General features: G+C 40.3%; 1 protein-coding gene across 4 annotated transcripts in view; it reads left to right on the forward strand.

Annotated features, from left to right (window-relative positions):
• The window catches only part of LOC306821186 (protein diaphanous homolog 3-like), a 162943-nt gene that overhangs the window by 25586 nt on the left and 111993 nt on the right, over positions 1 to 25364 (forward strand). For all 4 annotated transcript variants that reach the window (XM_079339458.1, XM_079339459.1, XM_079339457.1 and 1 more), the window contains 10 exons: positions 851 to 981; positions 12884 to 12958; positions 13135 to 13204; positions 16064 to 16200; positions 16948 to 17053; positions 19450 to 19560; positions 20043 to 20161; positions 20413 to 20529; positions 24103 to 24221; positions 24314 to 24378. In XM_079339458.1, the coding sequence (XP_079195584.1) occupies positions 851 to 981; positions 12884 to 12958; positions 13135 to 13204; positions 16064 to 16200; positions 16948 to 17053; positions 19450 to 19560; positions 20043 to 20161; positions 20413 to 20529; positions 24103 to 24221; positions 24314 to 24378 (1050 nt within the window). The remainder of the gene's footprint in view (positions 1 to 850; positions 982 to 12883; positions 12959 to 13134; positions 13205 to 16063; positions 16201 to 16947; positions 17054 to 19449; positions 19561 to 20042; positions 20162 to 20412; positions 20530 to 24102; positions 24222 to 24313; positions 24379 to 25364) is intronic.

Below are 25364 nucleotides of genomic sequence, written 5' to 3' on the forward strand. Positions count from 1 at the left end.
ACTCGGACACGATCTATGGGAATCACATTTCTGATTAAAAATACACAAGCTACTGTTTAGTCCACGCCCCTCTCAAATTAAGAGAACAGATGCCATTAAAAGTCTGGGCTTGCTTTATTAGCAGCCATTGATCTCATTTGTCAGTGGATGAATGAAGGCGCACAGTCCAAGTATTGACGAGAGTTTTTCCTCTTCACTGCCTTTAAACTAAAGTTTAAAAAAAGCTTAGGCAGTTTGAACTCATACAGCATCTATATGACATGCTGGCCTCTAGTATGTATTCATATACTGTATTGTACTTGAGTTACAATTGATGAACTCAATCAACATCAACATCCTCTTCTTCAAATGTAAAGCAATGTGAAGTTTGCATCTAATCTAATGAACTGAAACCCCCCCCCAAAAAAAACAGTTTCTTCTTCTGCCTGATACAATATACATCCCATCATAGACTCACTGATCTTTGTGTTTTTCTTTTTGTATTTTAAAACATATATTATCCGCCTTGTTTTTTTACTTACTGTATTGTTAAGATGCTGTGAGTTTCCGTTTGGAATGTGAGGGGGAAACGGGTTCAAAGGAGACATTCTTGGAAAGGTTTCGTCTTTTTTTTCTTCTTTTTTTCTTCTCCTTTGGCAGCACTTTGTTATCTTTACAAAGTGCTCTTTGAGTGAATTGAACAGAATGCTGCACCTCTAATGAAGAAAACAAATTAGAGCGAAGGGAAAAGTGCACCGACGGAGAAACAGTACTTTCCTTCTTTTAGTGAGCAAACTTCTTCTTCAGTATCTGATTTTATTTTGATCACTTTTTTTCCCCTGACAATGTTTTCTTCTTCTCTTCTTTCCAGGGTAACTTGAGAAGCAGCCATCAAATATCTCCCCAGGAATTCCTGGGAGAGCTGAAGTGCGGGGTGATGGACGAACGCCTGGTTGCCTGTCTAGACTCTTTGCGAGTGTCCCTAACCAGCAACCCAGTCAGGTACACAACACAATTCTGACAGTGGTTATCTATTTGAATGATTCATTTTAGCTGCACACTAGATGGCCTGTTCTTTACATAACAAGCTCCTTCATTCATATCATAAATAAGAATCATTTTAAGCTTTCCGGTGACATGGCTTTAATATTATACAGTGAGAGGGTTAATAAATGCTATTATCATAAACTTTGATAATATTGAGTCTACTCAGAATAGAGCGAGACGCAGAGTGTTTCAAACGGATCAACCTACACACAGTTTAATTTCACATTTTGCTTCAGCAGACAAAACGGTGAGTTTGTGATTCTCTTGGTCTTCTTTCTTTGGATTTTTTTATTTATTTATTTTTTTCTAAAAGTCTTTGGTTGTGTTTATATTTTGCAGTTAACGTTTCGTACATTTCAACACAGATCTGCATGATTTGTCCAGATCATTGAATGAAATGTTCTGTTTAAGCCTCAGAGGGGCTCCAGCTGTCCGCTACTTGAGTTGTGTGTGAGAATAAATGAACAGATCTTCCAGAACTCTGGATACTACTATAACCCATTAAACTTCCCCACGGTTCTACACAGGCAAGTAGTTTAAATGAAAACATAATGAGGGGTGCGAACATTATCATGAACTTTGATTGACCGTAATAAAATCAAATGCTGGAGCTCAGTAATAAGCACTGCCTTTTTAAAGTCTCAAATGTGGCACTTTTGATCTGTCTGTCGGTGAGGTGTTATGCTTTTTCAGTTAAGGGTGTTCCTGAGATAAAATGACATTCTCAAATGCCCAATAAGATCTGATGATAATGTGATTTAAATGTAACATTCTTAATGTCTCTTTGTAAAGTAACTTAGCTCCCCGATCAGTTTTAAAGCCATGAATGCTGTCAGCTTCCCCCGGCTCATAGTGATTGGCTATTAACCTGGGTGGGGGTGGTGGTTCATATTTCAGCTCATGAATCCACAGCCACACACAACCAAAGCCAGTAGAGAGAAACACATTGCATTGAACCGCAATTCACAAGCGTGTTTATGGTATAAACCTGGTAGCCGTACTGAACGCTTTCATATTATACAAAAGGTCAAACGACCTCGGAGGAAATTGAATTTTCTTTTTCTTTTTCTTTTTAAAAAAAAAAAACGATTCTCAAACAATTCCATCTTTGTCGATTATCAATACCTTTTGAAAAGTAGTGAATGCGTTAGTCATATATATATATATATACTTTTCTTCAAAATCCCAGATGTATTCCTGATAAACATTTCATAGCCACATGCTGTTGTTCTTGGTAGTTGTATGCATGAGTCCTGAGTAATCAATCGTCTTTTTGGATGGCAAATTTCATTTCCAAAATTTTGAATCACAGCATGTTTTGCCAACACACAGTGAATTTGAATCTGAGAGAAGGGAGGGAGGGGGAGGGGGGTATTCCTGGGGTTCTTTCTAAGCCCCATTGACAGGCAGATCCCTGGCAGTCTCGTCCTGGTTGTCGTCCTCGCTTAGACTTTGATTGCCGCTTTGGGCTCTCTGGCTAAGGTTGGGGATAAGCAAATTTGTTTCAGATTAGCACACATTGTGCCAGAACCATTTAAGACAACAGAAAAACCTAAGCGTTGCATAAAGTCTTCACTGGTTTTCTTTCCCTCTATGTCACACACAGACACACTAACATATATGATAACTGTAAGCTTAGGCAGAAAACAATTCACCCCTGCAAATTATGGAAATTAGAATTCATTGTCAAGCCCAGACACATGGATAAAATAAATAAATAGGTTTCACAATAACATACACCATATTTTATTCAATTAAGATGGTATGCGGAAAGCTTTTATTGTTAAGAGTCTCAACAGTAAATCCTCTTTGTTATTGAAAATCCCTTTAGCGCTGGAAGTGTAAGCACTTAAGTTTGTTAACTGCTGTAGTTCGAGCACAGGTAGTGTTGCTATATACGAGCCAGCTGTTTCAAGTCTTTTTCCCCTGAAGCCAGATGGCAGACAGATTCTCACTGCAGTGCTCATACAGAATATATACAGAACAGTGAGGCATTTTATCGAAAGAAAGTCCAACACACTACAGAAGGCCAAAAAAGATAAACAGGCAGAAGAGTATAAAGGGCAACAAGGCCATTTGGAAAATGAGAAGAACTTGATCTCAGGGTTGGATTATTTGAATTCAGGTCTGCTGTACTGAAAGACGTATTGAAATACTCCATGGATGAAAGCAGCTGGATGCAGTATTGCATATGCTTTAGTTCTGCAGATACCTATGGATTAACGATGTTTGGGTACTATTCTTCCAGCTGAAGCCACCTTTAAAGGTGCACTATTTATCCAACTCAGGTCATCCACAAAATGTCAAAACATTTCAGAGAGCTAGACACTGAAGATGAAGATTGTCTGCAACATACTCTTGATCACACTACTTGAGATGTTTGCTAAAAAAAGAAGCAAGTGCATCACCCATTAGTCAAGTCAACTTTATTTAGTGAGAAGCGTGCAGTGCTTCAATCACAGATCCTTGGCTGAGTATTCGCTATGATTGCCTCTAATTAAAAATTTTGCACATATTTTTTTCCAAGCCAAACATTAAAATAGGGCAGTGTGTAATCATTCTCGGGTTCAGGGAGTTTTGTTAATTGGCTTCTTCAAAGGGCAAATTCAGAGAATGTGACAAAGCTAGCCAAATAAAAATTTCCAGAGTGGGAGCCATGGTGATGATTCTCATGGACATGCCAGTTGGTAGGAGGATTTTTCTCGAATAGAAGTAAAGACTGAAGAAAGCCGAGAAGCTCAGGGACTCCTTGTTGACTATGTCAGGTCTGTTGGGGGGCAAGACCAGGGTAGGCATCACCAAAAAGCTACTCCATTTTTCCCGCAGACTTCAGGAACCGTTGCTACCTGGATGATGGGACGAGAAAGCAAGAACAGCAAGTTGTTGACCTGTAGAGAAAGGCCTTCACAGATGAGCTGTATAATTTGAAATAGCAGAAGGCTAGGACGGAGGCTGACATTTATGCCCTGGAGAACTCTGTGGATGAAAACGCTCAGAAATCAGAAGCTGCGAGCAAGCTGACCTTCATCACTACATTCTCCACACTAGAAAAGAATGAGTCTTTTAGAGATTGAAAGTATGATTTATGAGATGCTTTTAGAGATGGGAAATATAAACTGTTATTATTTCCACAGGTTCATATAGGATCGGCTCTTTTCTGGTAGATACACTCCGGAAGATAATTAGTTTCTACCTGATAGTGCTGCTGCAAATGCTTTGCTGATGCAACATGTGTCATGTGCTACTACTGTACTATTACCTTTACATACTAAGGAGTATCTGTTGATTAAAGATGTAATTACTTTTAAATCAAACAACATTGCTCAAGATAAAAATAAAGAAACTTATTTTGGTTAATTTCAATGATGCTTCATTTTGGTATCTCATGGCAGAGTGTAATGGTCCTAAACTATTTAGCTCCAGTGTTATGGAAAGTTATTGTTAAAATCTGTATGGATCCTGATAACAAAGCTCTCTCTTTACACTCCCACACAATTCCCTTCTTTTTGTAAAACAGATCTGGCATGCATCCGTCTCAGTTCATCGAGGATGACAGTGGTCTTGCATCATCTTCTGGAACCTTGCTTTGTAGTGTATACCTAATCGTTTCTGTTGGCACTCGGCGATGAGTCATATAAGGTGTGTGTGTTTTTTTAAAAGAATGCTGCTCTCCAGTCTGATCACATAATGAACTGAAAAGGGCAACATTGTTCTTTAACACATGCACAAGGAGCAAATTCTCCGATTATCCACTGTCACAAAGCTCCAACAGAGAATTGGATTGCACACCATGTTGCGTCATATTTCCATTCAAAGCAGAAAGCATCAACTGGAAAACGTACACCATAGACAGACTCGTTCGTTTATGGCTCAAGACATTAACAGATATTCACACAAATAGGTTTTGCATTAGCCGTTGTTTCTCTTTAGTTTGGTCAATGATGGTTCCTGTGAGGTATCATTTCATCACAATTTTATTGAAAGAATGGACCTGGACTGTACAACTACCTGTCTTACTTCTCTCCCACCTTGCCTCTTAACTGAAGCAGCATCAGTGATTGAATAACACGTTTGATGTTAAAGCAGCTGGAATCTCCCATTGGATAAAGACGGTTTCAGCACTTTCATAGCTCCTAAAAGTTTCTTTCAGCCCAGCTCACAGTTTGGTGTTCACATGTGAGTACTGAGTAGCACTCACTCCCACCAGTGCTCTCTCCCACCCACTTACACTATAATGCATGAGTGATGGTGAATGGGTGGAGTATAGGAACATGGATTTAGCCTAACAGTTTTTTGTTGAACCTCTTGAGCATGAAAGGCTTTTTAAGATGGCCATGAAGAGATGATCAGTTTGAAGAGCTTTAAACCACGAAGGAGCCACTTTTTGTGGATTTTTGTGCAACTGATGAGAATTATTCATTTGATTAAAAAAAAAAGAAAAAAAATGATGCAAAATAACTATTGTGGATAATTCAATTAAACAACTTATGAACTAACTGACCAAGTGTTACATATTCATAAAAACAAGGAAAGCAGAAAATTAAATGGCTATTTGGAATGTTTTATTTTCTAAATAGTTGTATTATTATTGTATTAGAAATGGTGGTGCTGTGTGACTAAATGGTTGTCTTAGAGTTATTCAAAAACACAGACTCGGTTTTATTCTGCTCAAACACATATGCTGTATACAGGAAAGGTGTAGATAAAGTAAATATGTGGATTGTTTAGCTGTCGTAAATGCACAGTATGTAAAATACGCTGCAGGGGACTCTCAATTGAAACAATAAAAGATGACATCGAGGCTGGTGGGGAATCATGGGAGTGATTCTCTCTGCTATACCAGTCCCATGAACTGTAGTACTTCCAGTGCTTACTTAGAGATGTTACTGGGATCATCACCAGTTTGATCCTCAAGGAAAATGTGTCCTACAATAACACACTTTTATTGAAGTCCTCATTATGAGACTGAAAGTCATGGCTTGTGTATGATGACACATTTCTTGTTAAGAAACGGCAATCGCGTCACAGCACATCATCTTGTACCACCGTCACAACCTTGAGTTTTGTGACAGATTTAGCAGTGAAGTACTTAGTCTGACACTGTTTTTGGATGCGTCTCACCTTCACTTTCTTGGCACTGTTGTTGCAAAATGTCTGATTCTAAGCCTCCATCCAGTTTCAGGTGTTTTTTTTTTATTCTGCAGGTATAGGCTGATAGGATTATATGCTCCCTCATCAGGTTTCTTCTGGCAATGCAGACAGACTTAGAAGTAATTTTCTTCTTCCCGAAGCTCCATAGTTTCACCCTCTGACTTGCCTCTGACCCCTGTATGCACTACTTACCTCAGCTATTTTCTCTCTCCCTCCCCCCTTCTGAATAGACAGACCACAGTTCTAACCCACAGGACCATCAAGGCTACAGGAAGTAATCGTGTTAAAGAATTTGATAAATGGATCTGACAAACGAGTGGAAATTGTTTTTTTTTATATTATATTAAAACTGACCCTCGGGTTTGAGAGTGCAGATTTATTGTTTTTCAGTTTAGCTCTGAAGTTTAGCATCCCTCCTCTTCTTCTTCTTTTTTGTTTTTAACACCGCATTTTATAAACCTTGGATGATTCTCTGGCTCTCGTAAATCAGTTCCCCAAGTATTGCACACAAAGATACACAACTCCTTGAAGTGATCAGTGCTCATGTTGTGTTCTACTTTAGACATTTTTATCTTCTCATACACTCAAGTGGTCACTTGATTAGGAAATGAAAAATGTGTAAATTGTAACGCATCAAATGCAACATCCTCATGAATTCTATCTGAAGAAACATAATCATTTCCGACTGACACTGTCACAGAGGTTTTTATTTTAGCAGTAAATACTGTATATCATTGAGGTTGTAATTTAGAGTGGGGTCGAGCTGCTGGTAGAAAGGGGGAGTATTCCAACATTAATATTTGAAGTCACAGAAAATGTGAATTGTATTCTAATTCAAGCAGAATTAGAGCAGTATATGAATGACAGTGCAGCTATACTAAGAAGCAAAAAGTAAATTTTAAAGGTTCCATGTGAAATTTAAACATGATAAAGACATTTTAAATGTTATTGTAGCTATTGATTGTTTTTGAATTCTTAGTGTTTACTCATTATTATTTGGATGATTCTGGAAGATGTCTTCACTGCACATGTTTTCGTCAAACAAGAAGTGCTATGCACAGTGTTACCCCTCTTCCAAACTCAAATCTGCATATAAACACCCCGAGTATCATGCTTCCTGGTTTAATAAACCTTCCTTTTGAGACACAGTGTAGAAACTGTGGCTTTTTCACAAGCGCTGTTGTTCATGGCAGTCTGCCACAGTGATGTCGCTTAATCCCAACTGAATAAAAAGACCGTCTATTATTTCACATGTTCCACATTTCTGTGACTTCAGTCTCCTTCCCTCCGTCCCTGGAGAAGCCTCTTACAGTATAGTCGGTTAACTCGCGCTGCTCGGGACAACGTTGTGAAGTTAATTTATTTGTGGTTGGTATCCGCCTTGGTGTGCTGCACTGTCTGGAAACCTTGGAGGCACTCTCCTGAGACTCTGTTAGAAGTCAAGCTACCTTAGCTGTGAAGTTAGCCAGATAAGGAGCCTCATTTTTCTCTTTGATTTATGACTGTTTTTGTTTCCCAGGGATTGGGATGATGAATTTGTTTTCCTTTTATTTCTTTAATGCTATCTCCCTCAGTGTGGTTCGTGGTGTCTTTCTGAAACGATAGCCTTCAATCCAGTTTCTGTTCTCGATGATGAGGTGTGGTGACAGTATGCGTCTGGTCACGTTGAGGAACTAAATGACTGCATACAGTATCAGAAAGTAAACTTTAAAGTACCCCAGTTATTTTGAGAGACTGAAAAATGACATCAGATAATTTCCCTATCGAGTCCTACTAAATGTGTTTTATACTCTACTCAATGTGTTAGGATTCATATAATAACCTGTGCTCTTATGTAAATACAAATGAAGAAGACTTCCTCCTGTCATATTGACTCAGGAGCTCGAGCTGATTGTCCAATTTTGAAAGATCGGTGCTTTGAAGCCTGACTCTGACACTCCTCGTCCTAGAAACTGAACCCCATATTTATGTTCTGCCTTCTGTGTTAGTTTGGGAATTGCAATAAGTCTGAGAACGTGAAGAGCCTCCGTCATCCCCTTTTGTACGTTGTTGTGTAAATCATTGAGCTTTGACACCCTGTAAAGCCTTTTGAGTGTGCGGCAGACGAGAAAAAGAACCATAAAGAAGAAGTTTATCTACCATTCAGCATAAAGCTGTGGAAAATGTTTTCAAATGATTTTTTTTTTTAGCAAAACAACTGCTGCTGATGCAGAGGACATGCAGGCAGAGAGAATGATTGAAGTTTCTCATTTGGGAAGTGGGAGGGGTGCCAGATGTTTGGAACTAATGAAACCCAAGGGCTGCCAGAGCAGGCTAGATTAGCAAACAGAATTTAAAATACTAATTACTTTAGAGGCCAGACAGATAACATGTCAAATACAAACTACGTGAAGGGGGAAAAAGGAGGAAAACTATGTGAATTTCACCTCAGATCCCCTTGAATAAAAAACACCTGGTAACCATAGTCATGAGGACGACGTGGATAAAAGACAGCTGACAGGGCATTTATTAAAGGACAAATGCCCCCAACGCTGTGGGTACCTCCACTGGAAATGTGAAAGTTGGCCGGCACGTTAAGGATTTGACCTCTATTGATCAGCCCCGAGAGTTTTCAAATCGGGCTGAATTTATTGCAGATCCTCAACAGTTTGACGTACACTCTGAGGGAGGTCAAAATACCAGATCGAATGAGAATCGATCGGCCTCGTCGGCCATCATGGATCCCTGGTAATTTTAATTTGAGGTTCCGTGTTGTGATTTCTGACACAACTGCTGTGCTGTTGAGAAATCTGTTGTTAACTGGAGTGAGCTTTTTAAAGGATAAGCCACATTTAGCAGAATTACATTCCTTGGGCTTTAGTCTTGAGACTGCTGGAAAAAACTGGAAGTAAAATCCAGCATGTTTTAAGTTTGCTGCAGTGCACGTTGTGAGTGCAGGCTCTGGCTGTGCAATATCTGTAAAATCCTCCCCAATTCAAAGAAAAGAATTTCAGCTGAATACGGAAGAATAAGGTGTGAGATAAGACAACAGACGAGATCCTCTCCCACTCCCTGACCTTCAACTATGACACTAAGACACACCCCTCTGATACATTCTTGCCTCAGCCTGATTGTTCTTGCTCTGGAGATGAGACTTTGCTCGAGCTGTTATGGAAAGCCATTAGATTGTCTCTCTCTGGTCTCTGAGATGTCTGCTTTTGCCCCGTCCTGTATTAGAGGCATTTCAAAGCTGACACATGTCACTAGTATCCGCTTCCACCCTTCCCTCGTGTTTCATAGCACATGTCTGTCAAATTTGTTGCAGCAGACCTTGACTGACAGAGCAGCCCTGTTGGCTTCTTGTACAATAATTCCTGCTATAGATCAAATGATGCTTTTTTTTTTTTTGGGCTCAGTGCTTTGTCTGCCGATGACGAGAAACTAGCATGCAATCATCCTACGCTCCTTCTTCAACTTTCTGTCCTGCTTTTTGAAATGTGACATTTTCTAGAAATGTCACATCTAGAGAGAATCAACAATAAAATGAAATCCACTTTTATTGCATGTGCTTAAATCACCGTCTGTAATTCAGTACAGTTTATACTTTGATTGATGGTTAATATTGGAGCCGATGAATACATGTAACTTGTTATTTTTACATTACAGAGCACAGATTATGGAAGGTTTTTTAAACAATTTACACAATTGGAGGCTGGAATTCATAAAAAGGGATGTCCCCTCCAAGATGGCTTGCATTGTCATATTTTATTGATCCCCCAATGGGGGAAATTCGGGTGTTACAGCAGCCCCAAAAAACAGTAAAACAGGTCATATAAACAACATCAATAACATTTTTTTTTTTAAAAAAGCAGCTATGAGCAAGTTTACATTAATTAAATATAGGAGTTAAAAATATAACTCACATGGTATAGTTCAGAAAGCAAAATGCTACCTTCCAGTATGAGCTTGTTTGTATAAGACGGATCAACAAGAGGTAATCTAGACTTCTAAACAAAGAAGGAGTAAATTCAGCGTACTGAAAGTGCAGGCATAGTAACACACCAAGCTTTACATGCTAAGTTAGCTGACTGAAGCTAACAGTCTGCAGTGGTCCTTTGGTGAATTCTCAATCTAAATTAAGAAACTTCCCTCCAAATGTATTCCATGCACATTCAGAGTTGCTGCTGTACCTTTTTGAAACCGCTACCAGTACGCATAGATTGAGTCAACCAAAGCAAGGACACTGAAATCATGACTAGAACAACTATTTTATTTATGTTTTCCAAAAAGGTTGATTTGAAAATCACCCGTCATCAGTCGGCTATCAAAGTCTGCCAAGTGTGCTAGTAAGTTCAAAAACCAGAAAATTAAACATCTACTGTTTGTTAGAGGTGTCCACTCCACCCGCCAAATACAGAGCATGTCACTCTTTTCTTTTCCATGGCAATAGATAAATGAGCTCCCGTCATCTCCCCACTTCCACATGCGACCATTCAAGAAATTAAATTCAGATAACAGCATCCCATTTCATGTTGTCACCCTGAGAATTTCTGTCGACTTGATGCTGAGAGGCACGCAGTTTGTTGATGAGAAGTGTACAAACACTGAATGCTAATGTTCATAGAAGAGTTTTTCAGTTCCAATCAGGAGGGAAAATACGCTTTCTCACATTTCACTCTTGCTGTCTTTTCCTCTCTCACCGAAAGGCTTTTGCCTAAACATGGAAGAACTCCTCTGTTCTTTTCAAGTCGTCGCTGCTCTTTGTCTCGTTCCCTACTGTCACTCGTGGGTGAAAACCTTGGATCTCGAGTATAGGGTTTGTCAGTAACAAGGAAAAGTAACACTGTTTTCATCCTGATTGTCACCCTGTTTTGATCAGATCACAGAAGCCTGTGTTCTATAGAGCACGTTGCGTCTGTAATGCTATACACCTCTGTTACACACACACACACAGGCTTGTTCCTTCATCCGAGTTAAATGCAGGGTTAACAATGATTGTTATCCAGTAGAGGAAACAAAAAAGAAAGTCTTCAGTGTTCTTAAATAAATGCTCTATTTCTGCATCGTTTGAAAAGTTCTCCCACAAAATATGACTCCCTCCAGCTGTGAAGCCATATTTGTTCACGTTTTTTATTAACTCAAAATCACCTGAAATAAGTAAAAGCCTACTTATTAAGATGTAAATAAGTGTTAACAGAAAATAGACATTTCTTGTGGATTGTTTTTATTTTACAGTGCGCACCGTTACGACCGCAAGAAGCTTGAGTCAGACCAACGGCCGATGATCTCCTCTGTGTGTCAGGGCATGTCGAGGACTATCGCCTCCGTACACGGAGTGCAGACACTAATCACTTTCCCTGCACCATTATTTGAGATTTCAATCCAGAAATTCAGAGTGGGAATAACTTAATTGGTGTGATGTCTTTTTTTTTTCACTTTATTAACAGAATTGTGCCTGAATAATGTAAAATAAATCTATATAATGTGCTCGTCCCAGGAGAAACACCCAGTTATCCATCAAAAGCCCCTTTTCTTTAAAGTCAGAAAATTAGCTTTCAAACAAAGAGCAGCAGGAACATTTCGATCCGTCTGTAACGGATCTGCCGAAGCCGCGTGAACTCGCTTCACCTCCTCCTTCGCTGAAAAATGTCACTTGCTTCATAAAAATATAACTTCAATAACAATCAAATTGTGTCCCCCCTGCCCTCAAGCTCCTCCTTCTGCATTGTGATTGCTTTTTTGTTTCTCTCGTGTTTGTTTCTCCCCTCAGAAGATCAATGGCAGTGTATCAAGACCTTTAACAAGTTTTTTTTTTTTTGTTCACTTGAGCTTTTCTGCATCGTTTTCACTGAGTGGACTGTACACGTGCGTCTCTGAAGCCCTCTGATGTTTTCAGTCTGAAACTTTTGGAAGTCTTTACAGATTGAGCCAAGTGCTGCCTTTATGAGAGACAACGTGTTCTCTTTTTTTTATCTGTCCAGTCACTTTCAGGGACAGACTTGAATTTACATTTCACTGGCTGTGTTGAGGATTGGTCTCATTTGGTCTCTTGTAAACAAGATGGAAAATACCGATTAAATGGAGAAAGCTGCAAGAGTTGTGGAAAGAACGACACATGGCTTGGTTCAGAAGGACTTTGACTGAAACGAATCCGAACTGATGATTATCATCTTAAACGGCAGAAAGTTGGACTTTAATAAAGACATAATAATAGTCGATCCATCAAAGCTTATTCCAGATTTCTTGATACTTCATGTCAAAGCTAGTCGCAGTTAATCAAACATGTATCTTAGTTTAGTCTGATTCTGTGAAGAAGTCAATGACTTCTTTCTATTAATCATCTGAAGTTCACCTAAGACGTAACTGGGAGCCACCTCACTCTGAAATAATGAATAAAGTATATTTTGTGTTTTATCAGCTTTTTGTAATGTCAACAGATTTGAGTTCTTCAGAGTGTTTGTATTTAAATCAACATCATGTGTAGAAATATGTGATGTTATACTGTAGTGGCGCTCCCTAAGTACTTTCATGTACTGCAGGTCAAGCAGAAATTCAGAATGAAATTTTTCCATTGTTTCCTACTGCAGCCTGTCTCCTGTTGCATACTGAAGTACTGAATTCTACATGTGTTTTTTTTTTCTTTCTGTCTGCACACAATACCTGATGAGTATGGAAGTGCTGTCAGTCGTCCTCTGTTGGGATATTGATTTCTTGTGTTTTGTTGCAGTTGGGTACAGAGCTTCGGGCATGAAGGTCTTGGATTGCTGCTGGACATTCTGGAAAGGTTGCTGTTCAAGAAACAGTAAGCATGTGCATTTATGTATTCATTTTCAAATTATGCATTCATACAATCAAGACTAACACACACACACACACACAAAACAAACAAAAAGTTTTCAGACACTGTGTTAACCAGTTGTAATTTTAGTGTTGTATGTGTGAGATGAACTGCTTCTCATCACTCTCTCGTGTCCCCAGGCAAGAGAAGATTGACAAAAAGAACCAACATAAAGTCGTCCAGTGTCTCAAAGCCTTCATGAACAATAAGGTAATGAGAACTGACATTTTTTTTCTTCGGTGTTGTCTTGTTTGCTTTATGACGCATCATTTTTGTCGAACCTCATATCTCTCATTTTATTCCACCTCAACAAGGCGTGTCATTCTTTACAAGTGAAAGGAGATACGGATTTCAATCAATCACTCAGTTTAAACAACAATAAAAGACTCACAATCCTCAGAGTAAAGTGTGTCTCTTGGCTTGACTGCCAAGTTGATCTTTGTTTTGAGATTTCATGGTGTGGCTGTCACAGACGTTGACAGGGACAAAGGGACAATAAAGGGACAGATATGTTGGAGAGTGCCCAGCCCCACTGCGTCAGTGTTGAACTCTTCTCATGTGAATAGCTTTAGAAAATCCATCCAAAAATGCACATGCCAGTTGTCCTCTTAACACGGGGGGGGGGGGGGGAGTATATATGAAACAACGTCCTGCATTTCATGTTGTGTCAGCTCTCCAAGGTTAATTATAATCTCATCCACATCGACATCTGGTGTTTTCATTCAATTACCAAATTAGACATTTGGGGTTTCAATTAGAAGGGGCTTATCACCAGTGAAGGAGAATAGCAACATCACAACAATATGGAGCACATTGAGTGGAGTTATACTAATCTCCTGATGCAATCTGCAACACTCTGTTAGAAACTTTTCCTGATTTAGGGACTAAAAATCTTCCCCTCTAGAGGTTGTGGATGGTACTGCCCCTAGAGGACAGTGTAAAATAATGTATTAAAAAAAAAATAAAACAATCGGTCCAAATTACAGAACAGTGGCTTGTTCCCAGCTTCGTGGCTCTTCAGACATAAAGCGATAAACGTGCTCAGGACACGGTAAATTACAGATTTTAGTTCTCTGTGTCTTTTCTTCGCGTCGCGTCTCTCACACACCACATTTCAGTCGTTATGTCTCTTAGTAAATACATTTCCCTCTGAAAAGCTGTCAGCTGACAATCTGAGGAATCACTGTCAGTCAGTGTGTAAGTTTAGTTCTTCCTTAAACTTGATTATTTCGTCTCAGTTTGCCTTCTTACAAAAGTAAGTATTACATTAAGCAAAACCATACCCCCGTGATTACTGTGGGAGGAAATGATTCTACCTAAGGTTCATCGTAATATTGAAGTTTGGTCATTTGCCAAGGCCGAAGGAATTTTCACTATAAAAATGTGATGTTAAATTTGTTTTCTTCCACAATGCCTCGGCTTCCCTCTTTGTGTGCTGTTAGCTTACCGTAGAGACAGAGGAAAGAAAAGGATCTTGCCACATGGAGCTAAAACCCAGCGGAGACAGATATACAGCCACTCTGGCACAAAGTGTGCTGTAAGGTCTCATGTAATCCTGCGTCTCGACAGGCGCCAGACGCCAGCATTTACCCGTAGGCCTCTCTGTCAGCCCAGACCTTTCCCTGGCTAGAGAGGCATCTTGGGATGGGATGTACCCACAATGCCAAGAAGACAGGTGTTCTCTGCCAGCTGTCATAGCAGCCTTTTTTTTTTTGTCTCTTCTGCCTTCTTGCATCAAGTCACACAGTTTCAAATGTTCTATTGTCTCTCACCAATGGTTTTGAAAATGTCATACAAAAATGTAGCACACACTGAAACTTTGCTAAAAGTTTTTCCTTGATACAGTTGAGATTTTTAAAGCATTTTGACTTGCATGTCTGATAACTTGAGGGCCAAGCTTTTATGTCAAACTATGAGATTTTCATTTCTGGTAATAAATTATAATTTGTCCAACCTGCTTTAAAGGTGCGGCGTGGACAAACAGCCCATCCTTTAATTGGTTGTTGAGTTTGTTCTTAAGTAAGTAAGTTAACGCAACCCTGACCCCGATGAAGGCCACAAGCCGAAAACACGTAACTTTTTAATAAAGTCGATCTTCTTACGACAAGCAAACCTGGAGCATTTTGACCTCTTCAGAGCCTTTCTCTCTTCATGAACCTTGAAATTCCTCTCCCTCTTCATGAAGTCTGTTTGTAAAGGAAATGGTTGAAGGAAAGAAAGACTTCAGGCGTCTTCACACCTTGTATTCAAAGAAAAGCATGCATTTAGCAACGATGTTCACACACTTGTTGAGACACAAGAACATAATCTGTATGTTAAAACACTTTGTTAACCGTCTCCCTCTTCAAATGCACATAGCCTACATTATTCAGACAAAGAGAAAAACAAGCTGTTAGTGCTCTCAGTGATGGTTGGTATTTGTTCCAGGTCGACAAAAGTGTGCCTGAAATTGTTTCTCAGAATCTCTCAAGAAAAGCTGAAAAAACAGGGGGGGGGGAACAGCCTTCCTTGGTCACATTAGAGCTCCTTTCTTTGGTGCACAAAGGATGTCTTCATGTTAATGTTTTAATTTGAATGAAATGTAATTTTCTAACAATAGGACATCAATGAATTGACTTGTTTTACACGTGCCACAAGCAATACATGTCCCTGAGTGAACTGTCATTGTTCAGGAATAATTGCAGTTCTGAGTACTGCACATAAACTTTTCTTCATTGTACTTACGAGGTTTCTATTGACATTGACACATAAAATATTGTTTTATATAACAATGGTGTTTTTGCAGTTATTTGTGTGGACATGGAGGAGTAAAACAAATCACTTCTTTAAAGTCAGTTTACCTTGCCTTATGATTTCTCTATAGTATTATAGAACATTCTGCTACTGTACCTTTCACTCACTTTTGAGTTGAATATAAATTAATCTGGGGGGTGGCGGGGGGGGGGGGGGGGTTGTTTTTCACAAGACTTTGCTTTGCAGATTCACATGAAATGGTATGCATGTTATTCTGAATGGGCAGAATTACAGAGAATCTGGGTAATCATGCTTTGTCTTCGTGTTTCCCCGCAGTATGGCTTGGATCGAATCCTGGGGGAGGAGAAAAGTCTTGCCTTACTGGCAAGAGCCATTGATCCCAGCCAGTCTGCCATGATGACTGACGTGGTAAAGCTGCTTTCAGCCATCTGCATTGTGGGCGAAGAGAACACGTACGTTCTGCCTGCAGTCATTCTGTCAAAATATCTGTGTTACTGCTCCTCTTTTGTCCAATGTTGAGTTAACGCAATTTAGAATCTCCCTCAGCTCGGGCTGTAAATTCAATTATACTCCAGTTGCTAACTTTATTTACTTGTTGTTGTTTATTATTGAAAAGCACAGGTGCAGTTTAGGGCTTTTGGTGGTCAGCTTAAAACATTAAACGGCCATTTGCGAAAAGCTGGCCTGTCACATTTCCTCTGAAAAACTGTGATGGGATCTAGCCAATTGTGGGAGCCATTTTCAGGCTCAATATGGGAGCTAGCGTGTTTTGAAGTGAGGCTGTGTCGTAGCGAGTCGTGCCTTTAAGTAGGTAAGGTATTCGGATTGTTTTACGAGAGGTATCGGCAGGGAAACGGGTTCAGACATTTCAAGTGAGTGTCGAGTGGTATTTTATAACAGGTGAGAGAGAGAACATGTGAGGAACACAATCCGTTTGCATTTTGAAGTCCAGGCTTTGAGTATGAAAGGCATTTTTAAAAATGTCTTAAAAAATGGGATTGATATCATGAAGTCATTTCTTCTAGTGAAGGTGATGCAATCCCCAGGAAAAGCCCATCCATTTTGGTGAAATTGAGGAGAATAAGAAGCCCTGATGCAGTAAAATAGGAGAGGCCTCATGTTCAAAATCCCCTTCAAATGAATGTATTTCCTCATTTCTTCCTCCAATTGTCACTCATGCATTTCATGTTCTCATTTAGTTTGGAAAAGGTCCTTGAAGCCATCACCACAGCAGGGGAGTGGCGAGCCATCGAGAGGTTCAGTCCCATTGTGCAGGGACTACGAGTTCGCTCGGTTCAATTACAGGTAAGTACAGCCGCTGACACCGTGTTATTTCCCTCCGAATTCTCTGAAATGAAATGGAAAAAAGCCTCTGGGAAGGCCATTTTGACAGATCCCGACCACCTGTTCTGAGGGTTTGTTAATCACCTCCACGTTATTCACTCTGCCTTTGATCTTATTACGTATTTTATTTTTACTTATACTCTTCATTTCTGTCCAAACTGGCTGAGGGTTGTAAATCCAAGAAGCAGCCACACAGGAGCCATGACGCCCCTTCATACTGCTTGTATTTATCACAGCTCCCAAAAGAAGTACTATGTTTTCTCTAAACATTGTATTCTGCTGTTTTACTGATTCTAACATGGATTCATGAAGTGATGCTGGTCAAGTTTCTAGTTCAGATCGTTTAACTTCAAATCTGCAGGTTATCAAGAACTTGTTTCCAGGATTATTATTTGGATCATCGGCTGGTGTTCTTCATTGTTCTAATTCAATAATTATCCTCCCGAGATGTTTGCATTAAAACCATGACTAATGTTACTGTTAGCAATATATCTATTAAGAAGCTGTATTGAAAGTCCACTCGAGGAAAAACCCATCCGATGTCTTCTGTGAAGATTGAGAACCATCTGACCATTAACAGAAGCTCTCTTTGTGGACTAAATGGTCCAGATGCATATTCATCTCCCCGCTGACACCGACACTTGAGATAGTTCAGACTCTTTTAAACAGAGACAACATCGCTCGGTTTGAATGAATGCAACTCATGATGAAAATATGTTGTCTGCATTTTTAATTGGTAGCTGAGGGATGTGAAGAGAGTGATCATTCATCCAAGACCTACCACACACAATATGAAAATCCTATGTGTATTATCATTTGCTCCTCGGGTTCTTTCCTATTGACCAATGGTTAACTTAATTAAAAGAACCCCCCCCAGTACTATCTGTTGCATTTTGCATTCAGTTCTCTGTTGCCATGTTTGACAGTTGTAAAACTGCAGGGACAATCATAGCAAGCGAGTTTTCTTTTTATTATAAATGACAACAATTATTTCTTGTTGCACAGAACACTTCTGGGGATATACAGGCATCACATTTCTAACTGTTTCATCGGCCTTAGTTGTGTTTAATTGATGCTTTGTTCCAACTTCTGCGCAACACAGTTTCCTTTGAACCCTCTGCATTATTAAAAAAGTTAGCAGCTCTTATCGTGACTGTGGCGGTGTGCAGCCAGAGTCTCTCCGTCCTCCTGGACTACATTTATACTCGCTCTCCCCTGGCACCCTTTGGCTGAGGAAAAGGGTCCACTTCCTCTCAGTGTAAATAGACACACAGGGGACCAACCACAATCAAAGCAGCCCAGATTCTTTTCTTCAACAGTGTCTTAATGTCTCGCTAATAGGCCGACAGACTATTCTGAATAAAAGGCTGGCTTGAATGTGGATCATCTTTTTGTGATTTATGAACTTTTTTTGCGATGAGCTGCAATCTAATCGCAGGCTTGAAAAACACGTCATCTGTTTGAGATGTTTTAATAACTTCAAATGATGAACAGCATTGCAGTAATCCCACCATTTGACTTGTTTATCTTCTACAGGTTTCATCTCTCTTGCTGTTGATTTGAGTTAAAAAAAAAAAAAAAGAGAGTCATGTTTATGCAGGCAAAGAGGATGAGAAGGAAAGAAACCATTCCAGAAATGATCAAAGAGTCATAAGAAGGATATTAGCAAGAACGATTACGTCCCAATAACATTTCTCAAACCCAGATTTGGTGACTCGTTGTTATGCTAACTACCTGTGTGGAATGATCTAAATGGTTCTCTCAAGAAAAGTAATTAAAAGTTTGAGTGTCAAGGCAAGAGAAAAGAGCGTGCAATCAAATTGGAAATGGACTGTACCGACATCTGAATATCCTCCTGGAACTCTAGCATTGCTGTACCCTCTTTTCACACATGAGTGGATCGCTTTACTGATCAATAATAGATTTCTGTGTCTGTGTTTGCCTGCCGAGTTGAAGAGTCACAGAATGCGGCGGTCCCTGAGCAGTAAACCAAACTCAGAGGGGAATAAAAAAAAAAAAAAAAACAGCTTCCAAAAGAACGAGTTTGCCCTTAAATTGACTGTTAGTTAGTTTTGTGTGTATGGGTCTGCAGTTGTTGCATTAATATTAAAATCAGCCCACCCCCCAAGTTGGTGACTGAAGAAAATAGACATGCATTAGTTATGGTCCTCTGCTTCCAAGGGACAGAGCTCATTTAGAATGCATGCCGGCATGCTTTTCATCAACTTCTAGAGGAAGTCCATCCTCACTCACTCACTCACTTCTCTCTCTCTCTCTCTCTCTCTCTCTCTCTCTCTCTCTCTCTTTCTCTCTATGTTTCTTTGTTCTGTCAACCCTCTCCGCCAACCCTGTTTTAGGTGGCATGCATGCAGCTCATCAATGCACTTGTAACGTCTCCTGATGAGTTGGACTTCAGGCTGCACATCAGAAATGAATTTGTGCGCTGTGGCCTGAAAGAGATATTGCCGGTAAGCACACACACACACACACGTAGACACACAATGTAAAGTCACACTCACCTTGTATTAATATTTAAATGAGTTGCCCACTTCAGTGAAATATTGTAGGTTTGCTGCGGCAAATTCATGAAACACAGCAGAGAGATTGCACGTCCTCTGCCAGCTCCCAGAAACCAATAAAACGTGGAGTGCCCAGGCTAATAATCTTCCTACTGGCTTTTATACCCTCCACCTAACGTGTTTATCTCTTGTAAACAATGTTGCTGTGGCTGCCAAGACAACACATTTAGAGTCGGTCTCCACACCTGTTAATCACGTTGAGTAATAGCGTTTAGAATATGCCCCCTGTTTTAATTTGAGCCCGATTCTTCCCTCACGCCAAAGACAGTTTCAACACGCTGTGATTTATTCTGTTTAATTAATCATCCACGAATGAAGTTTTACCTCTTTGCTCTTTTTTTTTTTTTTTTCCTACCGTAATCCATCTCCAGCAACTGACAGCCATCAGGAATGAGGCGCTTGATATTCAGCTGAAGGTATTCGAGGAGCACAAAGAAGAGGACATGATCGAGTTCTCTCATCGGCTGGAAGACATCAGAAGCGAGTTGGAATATCCTTTACCTCGTTAACTCAGAGGTCTACTTCAAGTGTCTGTATCTGTAAACATGACTACGACAAGTTAGACACACTAAGTGAATGATTATGAACAATGTGTTGACTCCAGTTTGGGTTAATTGTTCCTAAAGTCACTCCTTCTTGATTCATTTTTTTTGAACTTCCAGTAGCTGCTTCTTTTTTTTTTTTTTTTTAATGTGATCATGCAGTGTCTTGTGTTACGTGTGAGTCCTTGACTCTCTGCACTGATGCGGGGGACGTGTTCAGTATTGTGCAGAGCATGGTGAAGGACAGCAATGCAGAGCCCTATTTCCTGTCCATACTTCAGCACCTGATGCTTATACGCAATGACTACTTGGTCAGGTAAAAATGAACAGCGCAATTATCTTCAGCCCCTCAAATTTAGTATACCCACAATGCCTTCCTCTTTTCACTTTCTGCGAATCCTTTTACTTTCTACAAGCTCTATTCACCAGATTTATAATTTTCCTTTCAGAACAGCTCTTTGGCTTTTGTCAGAAGTGTCAAAAGCGCTAAATCATCAAGTCCCAGTGAGGATGACGGACGTATAGTGTTTTAATCTCACATCTTAGCTGAATACGCACACAAGCAAAGGCCCTTACCTCCTTTCGAAAACTGCTAATGATGTACACTAGTGGAGAGCTCATGTTTTGTGGAGGTCTCACTCTTTTCGCCTTAAATCCTTTCAATGACATTGGCTAACAAAGAGAATGCCGTCTCTTTCATCTCAAAGCCATGTATAGCAGCCGCGGCTCCAGAGAGTTTCTCATCTCCTTTTAATGGTATTTTTTCAAAGGCTTATTTTATGTTGGTTCTCTCACAGCTGGGTGTTGAGTTAAACCTCGGCTTGATCAAAAGATAGAGCTTTAATCCGAAGAATATCTAATGCATCACCTGTAGATTCTCCCACCTCTAAATCAACACCTGAAGTGTCACTCTGTTCTCACTCTGTCTGATGAATTTCCTTCATTGAAGATTATTATGAAATATTGACTTTTTAGTTGAAATCACTTCTGGATTAGCATGGTGCATACTGTCCACTTTATGCGTAATCTGACAGAAACCCACAGGAGTATGAGTTTGAGTCATGTATTTAATCTTGTCGTTTATGTGTGGAACGTGTAAAAAAAGAAGTTTATTGACCATTCAGTGCCTGTGCCCTACAGAAAACCTAACACTAGCTATTAAACAACAGACTATCAATCTTAACTAGGCTTGGCAGGCCTGGCCAGCTTGTAATTCCTTTTCATGTCGAGGCGGTGTGCATGGAGCCCTGTGCTGGTGGAGCCAGTGATTTTCCCCCCCCTCCAATGTGTGAAGAGATTTTCAGGAATGAATTCCAGAGTGTTTGTCTGATGTCATGGTGCGAACCAAAGCAACAAATACATATTTATAACCAAAACAGCATCACAGACACCAGACGTGTTGTTTGTCCTAAAGGAAAGCCCGTTTTGGGGAAAAAAAAAAAAAAAAAAGAGTCCAATACAAAAGTCAAACCCTTTGTCTTGTTTGTCCCAGTTAATCTGCTCAACAGACTTCTATTAAAAGATATTTATCTAACCTTGTCCTCCATCATTCGAAGGATACTTGGACTGCCTTATTCTAAATTGCTGCACTTATGCTTTGTTTTGTTTTTTCCGTCTTCAGCCCGAGACGTGCAGCATGAAATCGGGGAGGTTTGACTTCTAGAAGCGTATAACCTCTTATTAAACGGAGCTGAGCTCAGAGTGTGAGGACGCAGGCCGATAGCTTTGATCTACGACAGTTTTCAGGCTTTAGGTTGTTTTTGGTCACTTCCTCCTTCTGTTATGTGGAACTCTTTGATTCAGAGCTGAATGTGGGCCTGAGATTGTAATGGCCTCAGCCACAGTCCGGGGACTATTAGCTAGTATTTGTTCACATAAACTTATAATGAAAGCTTCATTACATCACCATGAAACATACTCAGTTTGTATTTGTTCTGCATGTCAAAGGCACGACATGAGAACTCTTCACAATCTACATCCATCAGTTGGTATTAAAAATGGGTAGACTTCAATTAATGGTGTGATTGATTGCATGTTTTTCCCTTTCATACCCCGACCATATGGTGTTGCTCTTTAGAGTGTTTTTGTTGGCTTCAGATTTATTTTTAGAATTTTCCCTCCGGCAGTTCCAAACTCTTGATTTGATTAATTTCCATCATTAATACATAGGGCATATGAATGTGATCCTTTTAATGCCCTGCATCTCTCATAGCTGACTGCTGTAGTGATCCTCAGTCCTTTCGTTTTTAGGTTCCTTCGATAGCAGGATTTAAGAGTCCTCGTTTACAAAGGAGGGCTGAAAAGTCAAAAGAGTAATTAGAGTGACACGAGACACTTAAACGACAGCCGACTCGATCGGATTGTTGACACATTGTCTTTCAAACTGTGACTCCATCCTGCTTCTAATCCGTTTAATGATTAAAAAAAAAAATGGTATTGATACTATCAGACTGAGTCCCTTTATTGTTTTAAGAAGAGGTGGGAGGTTTATCTCGGCCCATCAGAGCTTTAGTAAAGATTCAGTGTAGAGAGGATTTGAACTCTCGGTGGCGTTGTTGTAAGATAATGAGCAGATCAAACAGACACTTGTGATTGTGATAGCTTTGTGGCTCCAAGGCTCGACTGACTGTCATCTGTTGTTGCGTCCTTTTATCTCCTCTGTTATCGTGCTTTAAATGCATTCAATGAAACCATTTGTAACAACTTGACTCCAGAACTGAGAAAATGCTAATAGGTTGGTGTTAATTTACTCATTATTCAGTGCCATCAAAGCAGTTCTTTTATCAGAATCAGCTTTATGGGGATGTGAGGGGGGGTGGAGGTCGACACGATGGTCTTTTCTGCAGTCCTGATTGTACATCCTCTGCTGTGCCTTCTTTCTGATTGCGTCTATGTGGGAGGTCCACTTCAGGTCCCGTGAGATTGTGGATCCCAGGAACCTGTACGAGACCACAGTAGACACTGTGTTGTTCAGAGTTTGGGGGGGGGGGGGGGGTGAGGTACTGAGGTACTGAGGTACTGAAACCCCCGTCATCTCCACAGTCTCCAGCTGATTATCCGGATGCTGGATGTGATGCTCCCCAGCCTCACCTGCTGCCTCCTGTCAGTCAGGAAGTTGGTGACCCACTGACAGGTGTGCTGGGTGAGTTTCTGGTGAAGGATATCCGGGCTGATGGTGTTAAACGCAGAGCTGAAGTCCACAAACTGGATCCCCGCGTAGGTCCCTGAGGAGTCGAGGTGATGCAGGGTGTAGTTCAGTCCCATGTTGACTGCATCCTCCACTGACCTGTTTGCCTGGTAGGCAAACTGCAGGGGGCCTGTGATGTCCTTCAGCTGGCTCAACACCAGTCTCTCAAAGGACTTCATGTTTATCAAGGTGTAAATTGTGATTTAGCATCTTTACATTTCAAATGAAGAAAAAGACCCTTCACTGAAGTAACAACATAATGTGTCTCATTATTATAAAACAATCCAGAAAGTTCCATTTTCTATGCATCTGTTTATTTCAACTTGCTACATTCTCCCCGGAAGGACATTTTTACTGTCCTGCAGTTACAAGATTAAACCCCCCCCCCCCCCCCCCAAAAAAAAAAAAACCCATTACAAACCCTGTCATGTCAAAGGTGTCAGCTTTTTCTTCTTCTGCTTGGTTGGCATTGTGGTGGCGTAAGATAAGGTGTGCAGGTTGTATCGTCATGTTTTTGTTTGGACCAGATTAATGCGTTTACTTTTTCAGCATATCAAATGTTTCCATATGCTGTGAGCTTCAGGTTCCCTCATATAAGATTTTTTTTTATTTTTTGCCTTTTGTGGTTTGCTCACTGGATCTTTTGACTTTCTTGTCCGACTCATCTTGATATTTTTTTTTTACATGTTTTTTTTTTTTTAGGCCTCAGTACTTTAAGGTCATCGAGGAGTGTGTGTCTCAGATTGTGCTCCACCGTAGTGGCACAGATCCAGACTTCAGTTACCGCAAGCGCCTCGACGTGGACTTCAGCCACCTCTTGGGCAAGTCTCACACTCCTCACATTTGATTCGCATTGCAGGTTTTTGTAATAATTCGGCAGTGAATTGAGTTTTGTGTTTGTTTTTGTTTTCAGAGGTGTGTGTAGATAAAGCTCGCAGTGATGAGTATGAACAGAGAGCCTCCGAACTGGCACAGAAGGCAAGTATAGACAAAGACAGCAACTGACATTTTAATCCTCCTTCATATCACCTACACCAAGTGGCAAAACAACAACACCCGCTTTCCTTATTTATTCTATACAATAACATCTGCTAAGATAATAAAACTAACACTTTAGAGCAAACAAAACACTGGCAATCCCGGAGAGTGTGTATAATAAAAACATATTAGAGCGAGATCATAGCAGGGAATTGAAAGCCAAGTATAACGTAAAAACTGCTGCTATCAGGGAGCAAATTTCGGATTCTTTTTCCAGGAGTAAAAAGGGATCCTTCTGGAAGTGAGCATGAAAGGATTGTCACTGACTGCAGGCATTGCAGACACAGCGATATGACAGCTTGCGATGACATAACTATGAGACGGATAACTTCAAAATGCTCCCATCTGGTTTTTAAATCCAAGAAAGCAAACATGAAGTAAACGGAGGTACTGCTGTCAATAAAACATAATATCCCAGAGGACAGGAAACAGACAGGAAGTTTTGAAGGTCCCATTTTATACCCCTTTTTGGGGTTCATGTATCAAATGTATGTGCCTCATAAAGTACGTTCACAATCGCTTTTGTTTGACAAAAGTGTCTGTTGTCATGTACTGCCACTCCATGATCTCATCTGTCTGCGTTTCTGACGCTCAGAATATTCCACGGAGGAGAAAAAAAAAAGGCAGGCTTCCCACGTTTGTCAGGTCCGGTCTACTCTCTCGTTATTGGTCAGTCGTTCGGCCATGTTCTCTGATTTTCCCCCGCCCCTTTTACAATATTGGGAATACTACAGTCAGTCCCAGGGGAGCTTTTGCTTGTTTCAAAGAGCCAGTGAGCTTGGATCAGTGCCATCATGGGTTTGTGATGACACAAACTCATTTTCCACGAGGGGGGCTAGGGACCGAGCGTTTCATGCAGCTATTGCTACTGCTGACAGGAAGACGTAGGAGCTTTTCAGCGAAATTGTAGTTTTTGCAAATAGATG

Source organism: Symphodus melops (genome assembly GCF_947650265.1).
Source record: "Symphodus melops genome assembly, chromosome: 3".
Classification (NCBI taxonomy): domain Eukaryota; kingdom Metazoa; phylum Chordata; class Actinopteri; order Labriformes; family Labridae; genus Symphodus; species Symphodus melops.